Raw genomic sequence first — 17,659 nt, 5'->3', positions numbered from 1 at the left:
GAAACAGTTTGCAGATCTTAGCTTAAATCCATTTTTCAATTTTAAGTTCACTATTATAAAGTAATCCCAGAGTGTGTTTTGTCTATTGTGAATATTTCAATCAGTTTTGGTATGTGTAGCCTACAAGCAAGCCCTTCTTTTTTAGGACTGAGGCACAAGACAGTTAAAAGCCTCAGTCAAAGCAGACTGGCGAGAAGTGTGCAAGGGCTCCTCATTATCAGTGCCAGAGCATTTGCAGACCTCTTGCCAGTTAACATTGCTCAAAGCCTCAAACTTCTTGCTGAAAAAGAGGCACTTGTACAATGATTCATCACCAACTTACCAGCCCATTTCATCCATTTCACTTTGCAGACTGAAATTGCTGGTCATGAACCACGTGTCAGAGCTGTTTGCGATAATGGTGTTCAAATGATAGATAATGGTTAGTTCTCTTGAACAGTTGTTCTAAAGAATGTGTTTTCTTTTCAATTCATATACTTTTCATATACCTTTCATATTCTGTCAGTACTTTTTTGTTTGACTTAAATGTTTTGACTCATTTTTATTATGTTGTGTTTTCCCTCAGGGCACTTTGCCGCTGATGAGATCAAAGAGAAGATTGATGACCTTGACCAGAAATGGCTGGAATTCAAGGTAAGACCATTCCATGACATTTTGCATTTCCGCTTTTATTAACCATTTAAAGAGTATTGATCTTTCTAGGATGTGTTTTGACAATTTTTTTACTATTACTCCAGGATAAGGCACATGTGCGAAAAGGACATCTGGATGACTCTCTTCAAGCTCATCAGTATCTAGCTGATGTTGCTGAAGCAGAATCCTGGTTGAAGGAGAAAGAACCAATTGTTACCAGTGATGACTATGGAAAAGATGAAGACAGTGCACAGGTAAATATCTTTGTTGTTTTCTTATCAGTCTCAGGGTTGTCATTTGTACCAGATGTATGATCCGAAGTTTACAACACAACATTCTATTGGAGTCTGTGGACATGCTTCCCCCCCAAAAAAAAATTTCAATTTTTGACACTGTGTGAGACTGATTTCTAGCTTTCTTGGCCATTTTGACCAGCTTTTTTTTTTAGCTAATGTTAAATTTAGAATTAGTTCAAAAATACTTATTTTCTGTGTCTGATCACAGCTCACAGAGTACCTGGTGTTAAATTGTCTGACAATCGAGATGTTACTGTTGCTTATGGGCTCCTAATGACAACCCTTTGCCTTGCCAGTAGTTTTCTTTCATGTCATTGTTTCCTTTTGAACAATGAAGTACAAGTTTTGTTGAGTGTATCAACTAATACTTTGAACACTTTAGGCATTGCTTACCAAACACGATGCCATCATGTCAGACTTGAGAGCATATGGAACTGTTGTAGATGGGCTGAGAGAACAAAGTCAACACTGCAAGGTAAGAGTAAGCACAGCATAAACATGAAGGACAAAAAAAAAGAATGAACATCAGATTGGATTCAGCAGTGGTATACCTATTTCTAATGTTTCCAGATCAAATTAAGTTCTGATACTTTCAAATTGTGTTTATCGTGTGGAAAGAGGAAATGGGGAAGGGGGTTCTCCAAATCACTACAAGGTGTAATCAGGGTTGCATTAGTGAAAAAGGAGAATTCCACCAAACCAAAAACTTTGATACTGTTTCCTCTAAGTCAGTTACAGTTAATCTGTACCTAAATTTAAGGGGGGGGGAGGAATCTTTGCATCCACCAATGTTTATTTTCATGAAATTATCTCCCTCAGCCTGCAGCTCATGTCACAGATATCTCTGACAAGGAATGTGTAGTTGCTCTTTATGACTATCAGGAGAAAACTGCAAGAGAGGTGTCCATGCAGAAGGGTGACATTCTGACCCTACTCAATTCTAGCAACAAGGTAAGTCCTTTTTTTTTTTTCGACGTTTGCTGTACATTTGGTTTAGCTACTCTTGAGGAAAGTGGTACATATATGAACTTCGTAATGGGTCTTGCTCACTGTAGAGTCTGTGTGGCTTAGTGTTAGAGCATCATAGTGTTGAACCCAAAGGTCTGAGGTTCGATTCCTCATGGGGACTCAGAATTTTTTTCCTTGTCCCATGCTTGTGATATGACGAAAAACATCTTTCTCTACAATTTACATTGTCTTAAGCCCATTTCACAAGAAAGACCAGAAAGCATCCAAACTAGGGAATACCAAAATTAAGGGTGAGCAGAAGCAGTTGCCCAAGTACCATTGATAGAAAGAAAATACTACAGCATAGTTGGGAAGGTTTTAAATTATTTACCAACGCGAAAAAAAATTTGTTAGGGTTTAATTTAACTCAAGCATTACCAAGTGTGATTTATCATGTTTTGCAATGGCCTTGTTAGGTGTCAGTTGCAATGAAAATGTTAAACGCTTTGTAATATTTTAGTGGCAACCATTGATTATGTGACACCTTTGATAAAATCTTGTGCACTGATTTCAGGATTGGTGGAAAGTAGAAACTAATGACAGACAAGGTTTTGTTCCTGCGGCATATGTCAAGAGGATTGACTCCCACAAAGCCTCACAGGACCTTCTGTCGCAGGCTCCTGAAGTGGACACTGTTGCTAACAGACAGCAGGCTTTGGATGATAAGTGAGTATCAGACTTTGCTGTAACAGTTTCATCCTTCCAAAGATTAACCCTTTATTCCCTAACATCAGAACACATATTCTCTGAACATTTCTTAACATGCTGACAAAGAGAATTTGCTTTACAATCAAGAGCTTTTTTATTTGGTGATCAATTCCTTTATTCTCGTGACCTCCAAGTATGATTCAGGGGATAGATTGTTGGGAGAAATTAGATGCTAGTCATTTTTTTTTAACAGATACCAAGACCTGATGGACAAAGGCGAAGAACGTAAGAAGAAATTGGAAGATTCCATTCAAAGATACAGTGTGTTGCGGGATGCTCACGAACTGGAGTCTTGGATCAATGACAAGGTTCGTGTATTTTGCAAAGACTTGGCAACTACAAACGTACATTTGTCTTAAAACAAACACACAAGAGTAACAATTTTCTAAAATCTCTGACAGCGAAGAAAGCTAAGATTATACTAACACACTCATTTATTGGGTCATATCGCCCACTTTCCATAAGGCTTGCTCGTTATCTGATATGTTTATAATAGAATACATTAACATGACGGACCTTTTCTAACTTTTAGGAAGCAATTGTCACCTCAGAGGAAATCGGAAAGGACTACGAACATGTGGAAGCTCAGCAAAAGAAGTTTGATGACTTTGAAAAGGTACAATGTTTCAGCTGACAACATCGTTCGTTAAGCAGTTTTGTAATTGGGTGTCGAAAAATTATCCTAGGTTGCATTGGTTTTGCTTTACTTCGCTCTGTGATTGTCCCAGAAAACTCGTGTCGTCCTCTCGACCAATCAGATTCAAAACTAAAACCAATCGCGTCTTGGCCACTTGTATTTTCCCGCGCTTTAGGCTGTGAACTTGCTTTTACTTTGCGTTCTTATTGGCTCCTTGTGATATTTTCCTCTCCTCTGATTGGCTGTTGTGATTTCTTTGATTTTTGGTTTTACGACACTCAATCGGAAACCCTCGATAATGTTCAACATAACTAACCAAACATTTGCTTATCACGCAGGATATGATTTCTAAAGAGGTTCGTATCAGAGAACTGACGTTACTGGCTGAGAAACTAAAGATTGAACACTACAGAGAATATGAGATGATCCGAGAGATGATTGAGGTGAGGAATGAATAATTGTGTTGTGTGTTTTCAAACGCAAGCAGACTGATATACGTTGCTGAAAATATGACGACAGAGAGTGCACAGTGTATTAAGCGTCACACTCTCTTCTCTGTTAATATTTGGCTTTCTTCATGCCATTTATAAGTCTTAACTAAGAAACATTGTACGCTTTCTCTCTGAGATGATTCCTCCACGCAGAAAAAACCCCTCTTAAAGTTTAGTCGGTCGTAGTGCTTAACTAGTATTGAGTGGCACGGGTTCGAATCCCGTCAAAGCTTGAGTTTTTCCAGGATTCCTTTGTACAATTGCATAAATTGTAGCCCACATACCAGAATTATTGCTCTACTTGATTTTAAATCCGCAGTCAAATGAAATTTCTTTCATTTCAAATTGTATCTAATGAAGAGAAGTTGCGTTAGAATATGTGTCACTAGAGACTGTGTGTGACCTTGTCTGAAAAGCGAGAAGAGTTGACTGTATCACCCACGAAATTTTAATACGCATCGATTGTTACAATGTGAAGCATATTTTTTAACTACAGGTGAATACAGTAACTGTGGTTACTACAAAAATCCTTGTAAGTGACTCATCAGAGTTGATAACGTCTGTCCCTTTGTTTCTGTAATGCAGCGTGTGGTAAATTTTGGAATAAAAACATTATGGCTTTGTAGTTGTAAGCTGCTAACTGGTATGGATTGCTCGGGTCAATAAACAATTCATCCTATTTTTTAATGGCCTTTAACAGAGGCTGAACCAGAAATGGACCAATCTTAAGACCATGTCAGAGCAGAGGAAGGAAAATTTGGATAATGCTCAGGACATTCAGAAATTCCACAGGTATTGTTGAAATATAAAATACAATTACATGTATTTTCTTTTTAAAGCTCAATACAAAATACAATTACATGTACTTTCTTTTAATACCTTTGAACCTCAATTCAATCAGAAGTCAAAGAACTAGAGAATTGCTTTGGCATTCTTGTCAGAATTAATTTTGGAAGATATTTCTTGTGGTCATGATTAAGTTTCTCAACACTTCGTTCACTACAACTCAGCACAACTTTAGGTGGGCTGAAGATTTTTTCCAGTTTGCTAAGAGATTCTTTCGTAACAATTTTTTTCCCCAAAATAATTCAGGGATGCTGATGACACCAAGGCTTGGATTTCAGAGAAAGACACTGCTCTTTCCACCTCAGATTATGGTCGGGATTTGGCTAGTGTCCAGGCCTTGCAGAGAAAGCATGAAGTTTTGGAGAGAGACTTGGCCGCATTGGAAGAGAAGGTATGGTAACTAGTTCGTCTCCCAGAGCACTTACTTTTATAATGGATATACCGGCGAAAATTCCCTGTCGAATGGAATATAAGTTTTAAATCTGGATTGATATCACTCTGTTACTGAAAAATGACATTTTTTTGTCGTCATCAGGTTCGTGAACTCAACGTGGAAGCTGCTAAGTTAACATCCAGTCATCCGAATGCAGCACAAGACATTGAATGGAAGAGACACGAGCTAGAAGAAGCGTGGGCTAATCTCAGAGAACAGGTACACCAACTTCTATAACTCCAATTGAAGTTATCCTTTATACCTTCGCTGTCCAGATCTGACCTCAAATTCTCGTTTTAAGCCTGAACGGACCATTTCTTGAAAACTTGGAAGAATGCCAGGTCACTTTATCAAGATATTTTTAATTGACGGAACTTTATTTGACTCTCATTGCTACACTTCGCGTTTTCATTCGGTTTTTAAGTGAGGTTATATGTAAATCAGTCTTTTAATAGTGAAAGGGATGGTAGCAATTTTTTTGTATTCGTCTAAAATTTTAGGCGGCTGCAAGAAGGGGCAAACTGAGTGACTCGTCAGATTACTTCCATTTCCTCAACGAATTCAGGTAAGTGATGGGCTTGTCATTTGGTGAACATCCTAACAAATTGTTTTTATTTTTTATTCGGCGTAAGGTGTTTGGTCCAGACACAAGTTTCTGTTAGGTAGCATGTAATTTTTTTTCTTTTCATATTTCAGAGATCTTACTTCATGGATCAATGGTATTATGGCATTGGTAACTTCTGATGAACTTGCAAAGGATGTGGCCAGTGCAGAAGCTCTGTTGGACAGGCATCAGGTATAGAATGAATACTTTTACAGAGATTTCACTCAGACTTCAGGGCCTAAACGTTGTCTTCCTTTTTCCCTACATTGCTCTCTTCGCTGCAAAGGTATTCAATATCGAAAATTACTTTCATATTTCAATACAAGTCTGCGATGTCTTTTGAACTAGACAACCGAATGAGCTGTTAATTATCAGCTGTGAACGTTCTTTGCATATAAACCAATTCTAGAGCGACATGAAATTCTTTAGGTCGTGTAGTCTGCTCGTCCGGGTCAGAATGGTTCTGGGAAGGACTGTTTTTGGTAGCGCTCACTGACGTTTCGACAACCTTGGCGGAAGTAATTATCACCCATACGAGCAGACTACACGATCAACTTTAACTCCGAGCTTGGAAACATTTACAGGAAATATATTTTGAGCCTATTTCGAGGTATTTGCATCAAGTCGACCATACTTTAATATGTAAAAAGAAAATAAGTTGTCTTTCCTGGTGCAATCCAATCATACAAAATACACATATACAGGCAAACGTCACTCTGATTTATATTTCTTAACTGTGCAAAATTTTATAGACATATGAATTGAATTTATGGTTGGGATTTGCTTTGTTACAGGAACATCGCGCAGAAATTGATGCGCGTGACAGCGAGTTCCAGTCGTTTGAAGATTTCGGCAAGAAATTATTGGACAAAGAACATTATGCTAGTCCCGACATCCGTGAAAAACTGGAGACCATGGCTACAGAACGAGAAGAACTGGAAAAGTAAGGCCATTAAGTTTAAGAATTTGATCTCTTAAGTGAAAACAATTCCTTATGGATGAATGATAGCGCTGGGATCTGCTAAACACTTTCATTTATATGTCTCTGTTTCGTCGAACCAAAGGCGCATTGCACACTGTTGTTTTCCGGTAGTTTGCGATCGCATACGCCAGAATTTTCATTTCATCAGTACTTCCCTTTTTGTCTCCTTTATAAAGTTAAGATGCGGTGATTATTGAAAATCAATTCCTTTTCAGGGCCTGGGCTTCTCGCAAGCAAAGACTCGATGAATGTTTGGAGTTGCAGGTTTGTGAACATTCATATTGTGATGGTTTCCAGAACCAACCAATTTTTTGTATCTAAGCTTTTTTTGATGTGTTGCAATGAACACAAACACGATGAAAAATTTTGTCGTCCCAAAGTGAAGTGGGTTTGAATTAATTGGCGAAAGTGATCCAGCGTTGAATTAGATTTGCTTCACTGCGCTTTGCAATTCGTCCTAAGTCAGCCAATCAGATGCAAAGCTGAAACCAACCATGACTCGGTCACTTGTTTTTCTCCCGCGCTTATGGCCGTTTTTAGGTTCTGAGTTCTTATTGGTTCCCTGAGATATTTTCCTTTTCCCTGATTGGTCATTTTGATTGCTTTGGCTCTGATTTTACGACAATCAGTTGGAAAGTGCTCTGTAATTGAAGGCTTTATGGCATTATTTGACGTACGGCTTTAATGTTAACAGTTATTCAATCGAGATGCCGAACAACTGGAGCAGTGGATGGCGACACGTGAGGCCATCATTCAGAGCGAAGATGTCGGAGAAGCAGCGGAGGGTGCTGAAGCTCTGATCAAGAAACATGAAGACTTCACAAAGACACTTGCAGTGCAGGACGTGAAGATCAATGCTCTGAAAGACAATGCCGATCGGCTGATTGATAACAATCATTATGACTCTCCAGCTATTGCAGAGAGGATTTCTGCAGTCTTAGCAAGGTGACCTGAAAGTTATCTTCAAACACGGATAACAATCTCAATCTTTTTGTTCGAATGTAGAGCTTGACGTGTAACCACTACTTTACGTGGAAATACACTATTTAAAGATTTTTTCAGCCAGTTTTCGCGTCATTTCCGATTAATATAATCAGAGATATATTTAATTCTGTTTCTTATTTTAATTGTTCGATGAAACAAAGGCTCTTTTCCAGTTCATTTCAAGAATACCTCTGCAAAGAAATTTGCTTGGAAATTTTAAATTTGGTTTTTGCTTCCTGAGCGTAACTGAGTTTCCTCACTTACGACTTTCGTTGTGGAAGATTTTTCACTCTGGCGATCAAAGTACACTTTTCCCAAGTTTCAAATTTGTATAATTTTGTTGTTTTGTGTCTCAGATGGGCTACTCTGAAGGCAGCCTTGGTTGAACGCCGATCAAAACTGGGTGAGTCCAAAACCATTCAGCAGTTCAGTCGTGATGCTGAGGACATTGAAGCATGGGTCAGTGAAAAGTTACAGACAGTGCTGGATGAATCTTATAAGGATCCAACCAACTTACAGGTATTTTTTCTGCCATCAACTAATGAGCCTGTGAACAGGCTGTCATTTCTGCTGCAACACGAGTGACCTAGCTTTCGGAATTCGAGCTGGCGAGCGAGGTGGGCGTGCGAAAGGTCTGCAGAAGTACGGAAATGAGTGCCACACCGACCCGTCACAGACCTCTCGCGCCGAGAGGTCTCGTGACTCGAATCTCGCGGGTCAGCCGCTCGTGTCGCAGCGTTCGTTGGCTGAATATAAGCTCTACAGATTATCCTCCGAGCTTAGGGCTTTAGTTTAGAATTTTCACTTTTTGCCAGTTCAGGGTCAAGTCCCAGCTGGGTCATTGTGTCATGTTTGTTGCAAATAGGATAATTGTGCCTACTGTTTATTTTCAGTCCAAGTTCCAAAAACATCAGGCGTTTGAAGCTGAAGTCTCGGCCAATCAGGAGAGAGTCTTGGAGACCATCAACCTAGCTGAAGGTAAGCAGCACTGAAAGAGTAAAGAACAAAATGGCTTGAAGTTAACGTATTAATTCAAGCACGTGATTATAATTCGAGAAAGTGATCGTCAAATTGTTCGTGTTTCTTGTTCACGTAGGTCTCATTGAGCAGCGCAAGTGTGCCGGAAGTGAGGAGATTGTGAAAGAGAGAATCACCAAACTTCAGCAGCAGTGGGAATACCTAGTACAGAAGTCCAATGAGAAGAGTCAACATCTGAAGGAATCTAATCAACAACAGCAATTTAATACAAATGTTAAGGAACTGGATTTCTGGCTGGGAGAGGTGAGAACGCCACGCACATAAATATGTCTTTGAAATTGTCATCTTCTCTCGATTTGCGACCTGGACACGGCAAAAATCGGCGTTTTTGCTTTGTATTTGGGATATAAGGTTACACTGAACCCAAGGCCATGCTTGGGATAAATTCCCAAGAGCTACACAATCAGACTCGATTCATCTACAGTAGTTTACGAATAGACTCACCGGAAATCAAATCGTGTGTTAACATACCGGAAATCGAGAGGTGTGAACAGTATGAGAAAATGAGCAGCATGAGAAAATGACAAGAGGAGGAGCGCGCGACTCCCCTCTCGCGTTCGCCTCGCCCTAACTTTCGCTCCCCGGAAAAATGCTATTAAACAAAATGTTACCTGTTCTGTTGGCGTCAATTGTTGGGGAGTAATATGAAGATAAAAGGTTGTAAAGGATATCTAGAACTGCAGCTAAGTTCAGGTTGATACCACAGGAATACAGCGTGGTTAACATTCGGGCTGTTTTCATTATTTCCCTTGAAATGTTCCCTTGTAGGTTGAAGCTTCCTTGTCTCACGATGATCATGGTCGAGATCTGGCCAGTGTTCAGAATCTGATCAAAAAGCACCAACTTGTTGAAGCAGATATTGCTGCTCACGAGGTTTGTCAGAAGTTAACTACTGGTTAAGGCATGTTTGCTCTCGAGGTTTGAAGATGAGAAAAAAATATATTTTGCACTTATTCTGTGATGATTGTTTTTTTTTTCAGGATCGTATCACTGATCTTCAAGCCCAAACCCAGCACTTCGCTGAGGTTGGCCATTTTGATGCTGACTCACTGCAAGACAAATCCCGCATTATTGCAGAACGCTACGACAAGTGAGTTAACATTTTACCAACATTTTGTTTTCGTTAGTTAGTATTATTTTTTATTTAGGAAGTGAAACGAGATGAGCTTCACGACCACTTTGACCCTAACACGACCCTTTGCAAATATTTATTCGCACCCGAAAACCCCTGCTATCTTTATTAGATACTTCGAACCACGTTTGCGGCAAATGGGAAAGTCCAATTCATTTCTTATTTCGTTCACGTCTCCTCCAGTCCTGTTTTCGAAAAGCAGAAAATGGTTAGTGTAATGTCTCCTTTTCACATGAAATGCAGATACATACATTTTCAATTTATTTAGCTTAGGGCTGAAAGAAAAAACGAGGACAACTGTGGTTCATCGTGTGCCTTTTGCCGTTCGCGAAAGCGTTTTTCTAGTCTTCTTTATGAACAAAAAATTTTTCTCTGTTTTGAATAAATATTATTTAAATATTGTATTGTTTTAATTTTACCTTTGTAATCTATTTTATTTTATTTTATTTCATCGATTGATGTATTTTTTCTGCTCAGAGTAAAAGACATGGCCGCAGATCGCCATAAGAAGTTGGACGAGTCCAACGCTTTGCACCAGTTTTACCGAGATGTGGACGACGAAGAGTCCTGGATAAAGTAAGTGGCCACTTTGTGAAGAGCCTGTCTTAACATAAGTGGAAACTAAATTTTTGTCGGTGTATCTCATTAGGGAGAAAAAGCTATTGACCAGCTCTGAAGATTATGGAAAGGACTTGACTGGTGTACAAAACCTACGTAAGAAACATCAGCGTTTGGAAGCTGAATTGAACACCCATGAGGCCAGAATTCAGGTCAGGAAACAAAATTCGTACTTCTTTCTGTTAGTGTAATAAACAGGTAGTTTACTAGGGCGCGTTAGATAATAGATAGTCTATAGCCAACTCGGCGCTTTGCGATGAACGAGTCCGTTGCAGCTTAGCTATGAAATATTGGCTTTTATACCATTGTGGATGGGCCTATCGAAACTCTAGAATTGCAATATCCTTCGATATAGTTTTAAAAAGTTGAAAATGCGAGTAGAAGTTTTGTTCACTTGCGAATAACTTTTTGTTTCTACAGGCTGTACTACTGTGTGGCCGTAAATTTATTGACGAAGGACACAGTAGCTCTGATGAAATCAAAGCTCGCTGTGATCAGCTGCAGGAAAACTGGGACGAACTGAAAAACCTGGCTGAGCAGAGGTTTGTTTGTATTCAGTTACATGCGTAACAGTTTGTGCAGTATGGGGATTTATTTAGTCTCCGTGATAAATCTGACTTGTTCTGAACGATGTCTGCGGTTTTATTTTTTAGGCAGCACAAGCTAGATGAGTCTCTGGAATATCAACAGTTCAGCGCTAATGTTGGTGAAGAGGAATCGTGGATCAATGAGAAGAACACTCTTGTTGGAAGTGACGACTATGGTGATACACTGGCTGCAGTCCAAGTACGTTAATTGTCCCTCCTGATACTTGGGGTTAATAGCATGTTCTAAAGTTAGTTGTGAGGTCAAACAAAGTTAGTATTTTAACCCTTCACTCCAAAGAAAGGGGGGCGAATACTGATGTAACGTTTTATAAGTTCAACCTTCAATGTTCATAATTTTTACATCTATGCCCTTATACAAAACTGATTCATCTTATGTTGGTACTTATCTAGGGTCTTTTAAAGAAGCACGAAGCATTCGAGACAGATCTTGAGGTTCATCGGGAAAGAGTTCAGGACATTGAAGATGCTGGCAACAAGCTCATTGAAAAGGTTAACTTCAATGAATTTAGAATCATTTATCTCTTTCGTTTCCGTATCCTACTCTTTTTGTTCTTATTAAGAATTCTAAAATGCAACCTGACAGTGAGTTTTTCTCTCTACAGGGTAACCACCAATCTGAGTTGATTGACCACAGGATTGCATCCATCAAGGTAATGACACCATCAGCCAAGACCTGCACTTGTTGATTGGCTACTGACTGAGTTCTTTGTTACTAGTTGGTCATGCAGCTGAATGGTCACACGAACACGACGCTCCTCTCCAAATCACCTCTCGAATAATCAAATTCAGAATAAAATTTTCGAATTAAAAAACCGAGCAAGACTTGTAGAGCTTCTCCATTTTCCCTAATTTAATACATGGACCTTGTAGTGACGCTACGAGTTATTGGCTTTTGGTCAGTTTTGAACATCTTCGTCCGGTTTCTGCTTTATATAGAGTAAACTTACCGAGTTGGAGAGAATGGCGTCCTATCGCAAGTCCAAGCTCAATGACAACTCAGCTTTCCTGCAGTTCAATTGGAAGGCCGATGTAGTGGAATCCTGGATTGGTATGTTTAAATTTTGGGTTTTGTTGTTTTCCTTTTTTCTCTGATTGATCGCTGCAATTTTCTCTTTGAGTGTATTGCTTTGGTTTTAAACTTAGCTGCTCCATTTGTGTGTTTTAGGTGACAAGGAAGGAATTGCTCGGTCAGATGATCTGGGGCGCGATTTGTCTTCGGTGCAAACACTTTTCACCAAACAGGTAAAGTGCAAGATGACATTCAAACAAGACAACTTAAGTTAATTGTTGAGGTCTGCCTTTGGTTGGCCTTGACTTTCGGAGTTGAGTTTTTAGCTAGTCGGTAATACCAATGAATCTTCGGTGGCATCGTATAAAACAATTTTCCCTCTGTGCTGTTTTTCTTTTTACCAGGAAACCTTTGACTCAGGTCTCCAAGCATTTGAAAACGAAGGCATTGCACGTGTGACTGCGCTGAAAGACGAGCTTGTCCAATCACAACACGAGCAGTCGCCTGCCATCATCAAACGTCATGATGACCTTATTAGGAGGTGGGTACTTCAAGCCTCATGGCCATATGAGGGGCAACCGCGTATTACACTGGCGATGAAGTCAAAACAATATATGACAGAAGAATGATAGAAAGTTTGATTGACATTCTGAGAAAAGACTTACCAGCCGTTTTAGAGCGGCAAAGCTTCTCTTCGTTATAACGTTGCTCAATTTTTCTTAGATCTAATTAACTTTTAGCGCTACCACAATTTGTTTCTGCTTCTCTTACAAAGAGTCACAGGATGAATGTAGACTTCGTTGTCTATTTTATAGCGATATCGTTAGTTAATATTGGAGCTTGTTGTAGCAGTTAGGTAAAATTTCCTTTCTTTTACACTCTCAGGTGGGAGCAGCTGCTGGAAGACTCCAAGACTCGAAAAGAACGACTTCAACATGCCCAGGATCAATACAAGAAGGTGACTACTTGTTTGTGTGTTTTTTTCCTCCGTTGTGCTTGTTTAGTTGTAGTTTCGGTCGCCTTACCTTCCACGTTGCTCAGGAGTGCATCACTAATGAACGCTACTGTCTTTCTTTTGTCTAAGGTGGAGGACTTGTTCCTGTTGTTTGCCAAGAAAGCCTCTGCTTTTAAACAGTTGGTTCGAGAATGCGGAGGAAGATCTGACGATCCAGTGCGCTGCAACTCTGTTGAGGAGATACGTGTAAGTAGCCTCACTGAACAGGCGGGAATAAGTTTGTTTTTCATCTTCCCTGTCGCGAATCTTGCTACTAAGAACAGCAAGCGCGGGTGATCTGACCGGAGACGTGAGAGGCGAAACACATGACTTTGATTCAGGCGCTTTCTTAAGTAGAATCAATTGTATGTTGCTTATACCAATCATAAATGTAATTTTAGCTATTATTCTTTCGAAATTTCAGGCTTTGCAAGATGGCCACACCCAGTTCCGCGCTTCTCTGGACCAAGCGGAAGACGACATCATGATGTTGAGGAAGCTTGATCGTCAGATCAAGAGCTATAACGTCTCCATCAACCCGTAAGTTTTCTAATGTATTGTGAAGATCATTGGCTTACCTTCATTTTAAAACTACATCTGACAGATTTTGTTCCTACTTCTCACACCTGACATAAGTTATGTCCCATTCTATTTAACTGTTAGGAGAGTAATTTTTGGAGCAAATCCTGTCGAGACCATAAGTGATGGCTTTGCTTTGAAGTTTTTTTTTAGTAAACAGAGAGCGTGCCAGTAACATTACCTATTCACGTCAGCGTTAAAAGAGGCGTGTGATGCTAGAAGCCTTCTTGGCACTATTCGTGAAGATAAATCTGCTGAAATGGAGACGTTTAGGGCACGGTTTTGCTCAACAACGGATATTAAGGCTCAATAAGTGGCCCATAGACTTGAAAGAACCTGGTGATTCATTTAAGATGGTGGTGAAAGAGTCTTTTCGTTCTTTTTAGTTATACTTGGTTTTCTATGGAAGCATTGGAAGACACGTGGGAAAATCTGCAGAAGATTATTGAGGTTTGTAGATTCTATTTCGTCTTTTTTTTCTCTATTAAGATACAACAGGTCGCAAATGCTATCGTCCTTCCGTGAACATTTTCTTACAAATGGCTGGAAATTGATGTGGTTTCTCTCGTTTGGACTGGGTTTAAATTATTATACAACTTTCAAGCCTTGGAGGTGAAGTGTTTCAAAAGAATATGCCTATTACTTGTCAGTTTTTCTTTCACAAGCCTCTTCTATTGCGAAAATCCTACTCGGAACTGTCTTCCATGCCGAATAAATTGAAATGAGGGCTTTGGATTGTATGGGAGTACCTTGCCTCGGAAATGAAATGAAAGATTGACTACGAATTCAACGTAATGTATCTTCATTTTGTTTTTAGGAACGCGAGGATGATTTGCGCAAAGAAGCCCAGCGTCAAGAGTATAATGACAACCTCAGGCAGGAATTTGCACAAGCTGCCAACTCGTTCCACGCTTGGCTCTCTGATACAAGGTAGCGATGAACAAGTTTGCCTCAGGAGAACAGTGGATAATAAAGCTTAAAAAAATCCATGAACGTTTATTTCAACTGTATATTTCATTTTTCTTAGGGGTGCAATGGTTGACGGTCAAGGGGACCTTGAAGATCAACTGGCCGAGGTCAAGAAGAAGAGTGCTGAGATAGCAGACAGGAAAGAGGACCTTAGGATCCTGGAGGATCTTGGGGCTCAAATGGAAGAGGCTCTTATCCTGGACAACAAGTTAGTTGAGTTCTTTTAGATGCATGCCCAGAGAGCTTCGCACTCAATGTACTATAAAGTAACATTTCATGTTGTTAGTGGGTGTTCATGTGCTGGACTCGTTTTTTTTTCCTTTTAATACTCGTGCGTTAACATCTGTTTCATTTTTACTCAAGGTATACCGAACACAGCACAGTGGACCTTGCTCAGCAGTGGGATCAGCTGGATCAACTTGCCATGCGCATGAAACACAATCTTGAACAGCAAATTCAGGCCCGCAATACCACTGGCGTTTCCGAGGATACACTCAAGAATTCACTATCATGTTCAAGGAAGTTTCTTTTAACTTCCACCATAAAAAGCTGTTAATATTTCGTAGGTCGTCAAATAAGTTGTTCGCTTTAATTCTTGGGTTTTCATTCCAGTTTTTTGCATTTAAAGCTGTGTTGTCTTCAGGAGAAGGCCATTAGAAACTCGAGATTACACTCGACTTCTTGTTTTGAAATGTCACTTTTTCGGCTCTTAAAATCAACATTAATATTTATGGCTCTGGAAAAGTTATCATGTTTGTTAGCTGTAAGGCTGTACCACGGGTCGTATTTGAATTTTTCATTCGTCCTTCAGTCATAATTGTGTTTACTCAGCACTTGATCGCTTCCCTCTAATCTCTTCAACAGGCACTTTGACAAGGATAAGACTGGTTACCTGGATCATCAAGAATTCAAGTCATGCCTCCGTTCTCTTGGCTACGATCTCTCCATGTAGAAGAGGGCGAAGAAGATCCGGAGTTCCAAAGCATCCTCAGAACGGTGGATCCCAACGGGTAAGTGGCCTGGGCCACACTGAATTGCTTTGGCTTCACTTCCTGCTTTGGCAAGTGGTTACCGCTTGATTCGGTCACACCCACGGTTTCCAGCTACAGACAAAACTTCGGAAAGAATAAGGAAGGCACTGCTCGATAGTATTAACGAATAGCTCTTTACCAGATAAGCTCACACTTTGAGTCTATGAGAATCTATAACACGACAAAACTTCTTTTTTTAGAGAGAGATTAGTGGTAATTGTGCTTTCGTGTTGATACCACCGCTAGTATGTCGTAACTTGTTGTAAAGCCCCACGCTCTCAGTTGGAACGGCGTAGATTTTTGTCTTTCTCTCTGTTTATTCTTGTGTCACTGACTGATTGTCTCTCGCTTTCAATTCTACGTAGTGACGGTGTGGTGTCGATGGGAGAGTACATGGCCTTCATGATCAGTCGTGAAACAGAAAATGTCGGCTCTAGTCAAGAAGTCATCAACGCCTTCAAGGCGCTCACTGAGGGCGGAAAACGTCTCTATGGTAATGAGGCTGAGCTCTATCAGGTAACATCTACACCTCAAATTTAAACTTATGAGAGGGGAAGGAAAACGTAAACTTGATTGAAACTTCCTAGACGTCCTAAGAGAGCCATCATCTAATGCTTGTATTTGTTTCACGATTTTCACGTCCCAGAGAAGTATTTGAGTTGTCGTGATGTCGGTCCTTGAAGTTTACTGTTAGTTTCCACAAAGTACATAACTGGATAATGCCTCTCTTGCTGCTTTCGATCTTGATTTCTTTGCCTCTCGTTTTCAGTCTCTCACCAAGGAGCAGGCCGACTTCTGTATTGATCGTATGAATCCTTACGTTGACGACAAGGGACGAGAAGTTCCGGGAGCTTACGACTACAAGACTTTCTGCGAGGAACTCTTCTCTTCTAGCTAAATTAGTCAGTCCGGCATAGATTTGCAGTAATTGTGGTATGTTCCTTATTTCTGAAGAAACGAAACACCTCACGGTTTAATGTAACTGGAAGATGACAATACCCCAGGCAGCTCGCTAGGTATTACTGAAGCTATCATCAACAGATTAACTGATCACAGTGTTCAAGAGAATTACTAATGTAATGTTTCTTCAGTGCATGTTATTATGTTTAGAGTGATGAGTTTGTTATTGGTTAGGGATAGCGGAAAAGTTCTGTTATATTAGCAAACAAAAATGTGGGCCAGTGCATGGTTTAAACATCAAAAGGAAGACAGTGTTCCTGAAGCAGGGGTTCATGGTATCGCCATATACGATTTTATGCCGTTGAGGTGTTTTCTTGCAGAAGTTTCAAATTATGTCCTAATTGTAGTGTAGAACGGACTATTGGCTGGTTGTCGTGTGACATTATCATTTAGCCTAATGATGTAATAAAAGGGAGTGACGCAATGACTGGACATCTGGATGTGTTTTGTGCGTTGCGTGAAGCTGGAGGCGAGCCAACAAAACTTATTAGGACAATCTCTGGTAAATTAACCAAGGTAATAACGTGAAACGACACTGTTTTTTTTTAGCCAGTTGTTTGTACGAAGAGCGTAAGATGACTTGATGTAAAACAATCACGCGTCGAAACTTAATGAGATGAAGATATAAGCCTAACGAAACAAGTTACCCTTTAACCCTTTAAAGTGCCTATGTCACGAATCTTTTTTTTGGCGTCAATATTTAGCTTATAATATGTATAAGCCAATTCCGATAAAAAATTTCAAAACATAAAGCTCGGTTCTTTCGGGCACTAAGTGCTCTTATTTTGTCTTTAAAGTGTCCCGTGGACTGGTAACGAATTCGCGGGTGATGACCCAGAAAAGCGTGAAACCTTTCACGTTGTCACAAACAGATTCTCTCACATCTCTTTGTAATTTTGTATCAGTCAGCGTTGAAATCCCCTTGAAATAATGTCCGATAGCGATGTTATACCTATCTTCAGCCAGCTCCACCTGAGAGTTGTGATACATTGTACGTAAGTAGCAGAGAATAATGTAAATGGCGAGTGTTTCGAACCCCTACGAAGGAGAACACCACGTAACATCAAACGAAATTTCGGCGAAGATGACAAAGGCGTTT

The 17,659-nt window shown here is 39.9% G+C and overlaps 2 protein-coding genes across 2 annotated transcripts in view; both read left to right on the top strand.

The window, feature by feature from the left end:
- The window catches only part of LOC131784666 (spectrin alpha chain, non-erythrocytic 1), a 32,757-nt gene extending 17,632 nt beyond the window's left edge, over positions 1-15,125 (top strand). The window contains 40 exon segments of the mRNA XM_066164811.1: positions 352-421; positions 566-633; positions 738-887; positions 1,312-1,404; positions 1,749-1,880; positions 2,452-2,603; positions 2,839-2,953; positions 3,178-3,261; positions 3,621-3,725; positions 4,474-4,565; positions 4,866-5,010; positions 5,155-5,271; positions 5,553-5,617; positions 5,749-5,848; positions 6,451-6,599; positions 6,854-6,902; positions 7,333-7,583; positions 7,979-8,141; positions 8,516-8,600; positions 8,719-8,903; positions 9,429-9,533; positions 9,641-9,750; positions 10,270-10,368; positions 10,442-10,562; positions 10,831-10,952; positions 11,064-11,196; positions 11,409-11,507; positions 11,621-11,668; positions 11,955-12,066; positions 12,184-12,260; positions 12,432-12,568; positions 12,913-12,985; positions 13,112-13,156; positions 13,158-13,188; positions 13,191-13,228; positions 13,446-13,561; positions 13,987-14,050; positions 14,418-14,530; positions 14,628-14,777; positions 14,933-15,125. Of these exon segments, the coding sequence (XP_066020908.1) occupies positions 352-421; positions 566-633; positions 738-887; positions 1,312-1,404; positions 1,749-1,880; positions 2,452-2,603; positions 2,839-2,953; positions 3,178-3,261; positions 3,621-3,725; positions 4,474-4,565; positions 4,866-5,010; positions 5,155-5,271; positions 5,553-5,617; positions 5,749-5,848; positions 6,451-6,599; positions 6,854-6,902; positions 7,333-7,583; positions 7,979-8,141; positions 8,516-8,600; positions 8,719-8,903; positions 9,429-9,533; positions 9,641-9,750; positions 10,270-10,368; positions 10,442-10,562; positions 10,831-10,952; positions 11,064-11,196; positions 11,409-11,507; positions 11,621-11,668; positions 11,955-12,066; positions 12,184-12,260; positions 12,432-12,568; positions 12,913-12,985; positions 13,112-13,156; positions 13,158-13,188; positions 13,191-13,228; positions 13,446-13,561; positions 13,987-14,050; positions 14,418-14,530; positions 14,628-14,777; positions 14,933-15,125 (4,356 nt within the window).
- Positions 15,126-15,439: 314 nt separating this feature from the next.
- On the top strand, positions 15,440-16,969 carry LOC136280092 (spectrin alpha chain, non-erythrocytic 1-like). The gene is made up of 3 exons (XM_066164746.1): positions 15,440-15,579; positions 15,966-16,116; positions 16,370-16,969. The coding sequence occupies exons 1-3, from the start codon at positions 15,485-15,487 to the stop codon at positions 16,496-16,498; spliced, it is 375 nt and encodes a 124-aa protein (XP_066020843.1). The 5' UTR covers positions 15,440-15,484; the 3' UTR covers positions 16,499-16,969.
- Positions 16,970-17,659: the final 690 nt, after the last annotated feature.

This window comes from Pocillopora verrucosa, chromosome 4, assembly GCF_036669915.1.
Source record: "Pocillopora verrucosa isolate sample1 chromosome 4, ASM3666991v2, whole genome shotgun sequence".
NCBI classification, from domain to species: Eukaryota; Metazoa; Cnidaria; class Anthozoa; order Scleractinia; family Pocilloporidae; genus Pocillopora; species Pocillopora verrucosa.
Note: the sequence above shows the minus strand (reverse complement) of the source record. Positions and strands in the feature narration are given on the sequence as shown.

Excerpts from the sequence above, each read along its gene's own strand:
- LOC136280092 (XM_066164746.1), top strand. The coding sequence starts at position 15,485 with ATGCCTCCGTTCTCTTGGCTACGATCTCTCCATGTAGAAGAGGGCGAA. Across the intron at positions 15,580-15,965 it reads AGAACGGTGGATCCCAACGG|TGACGGTGTGGTGTCGATGG; the intron begins GTAAGTGGCCTG and ends AATTCTACGTAG. Across the intron at positions 16,117-16,369 it reads ATGAGGCTGAGCTCTATCAG|TCTCTCACCAAGGAGCAGGC; the intron begins GTAACATCTACA and ends TCTCGTTTTCAG.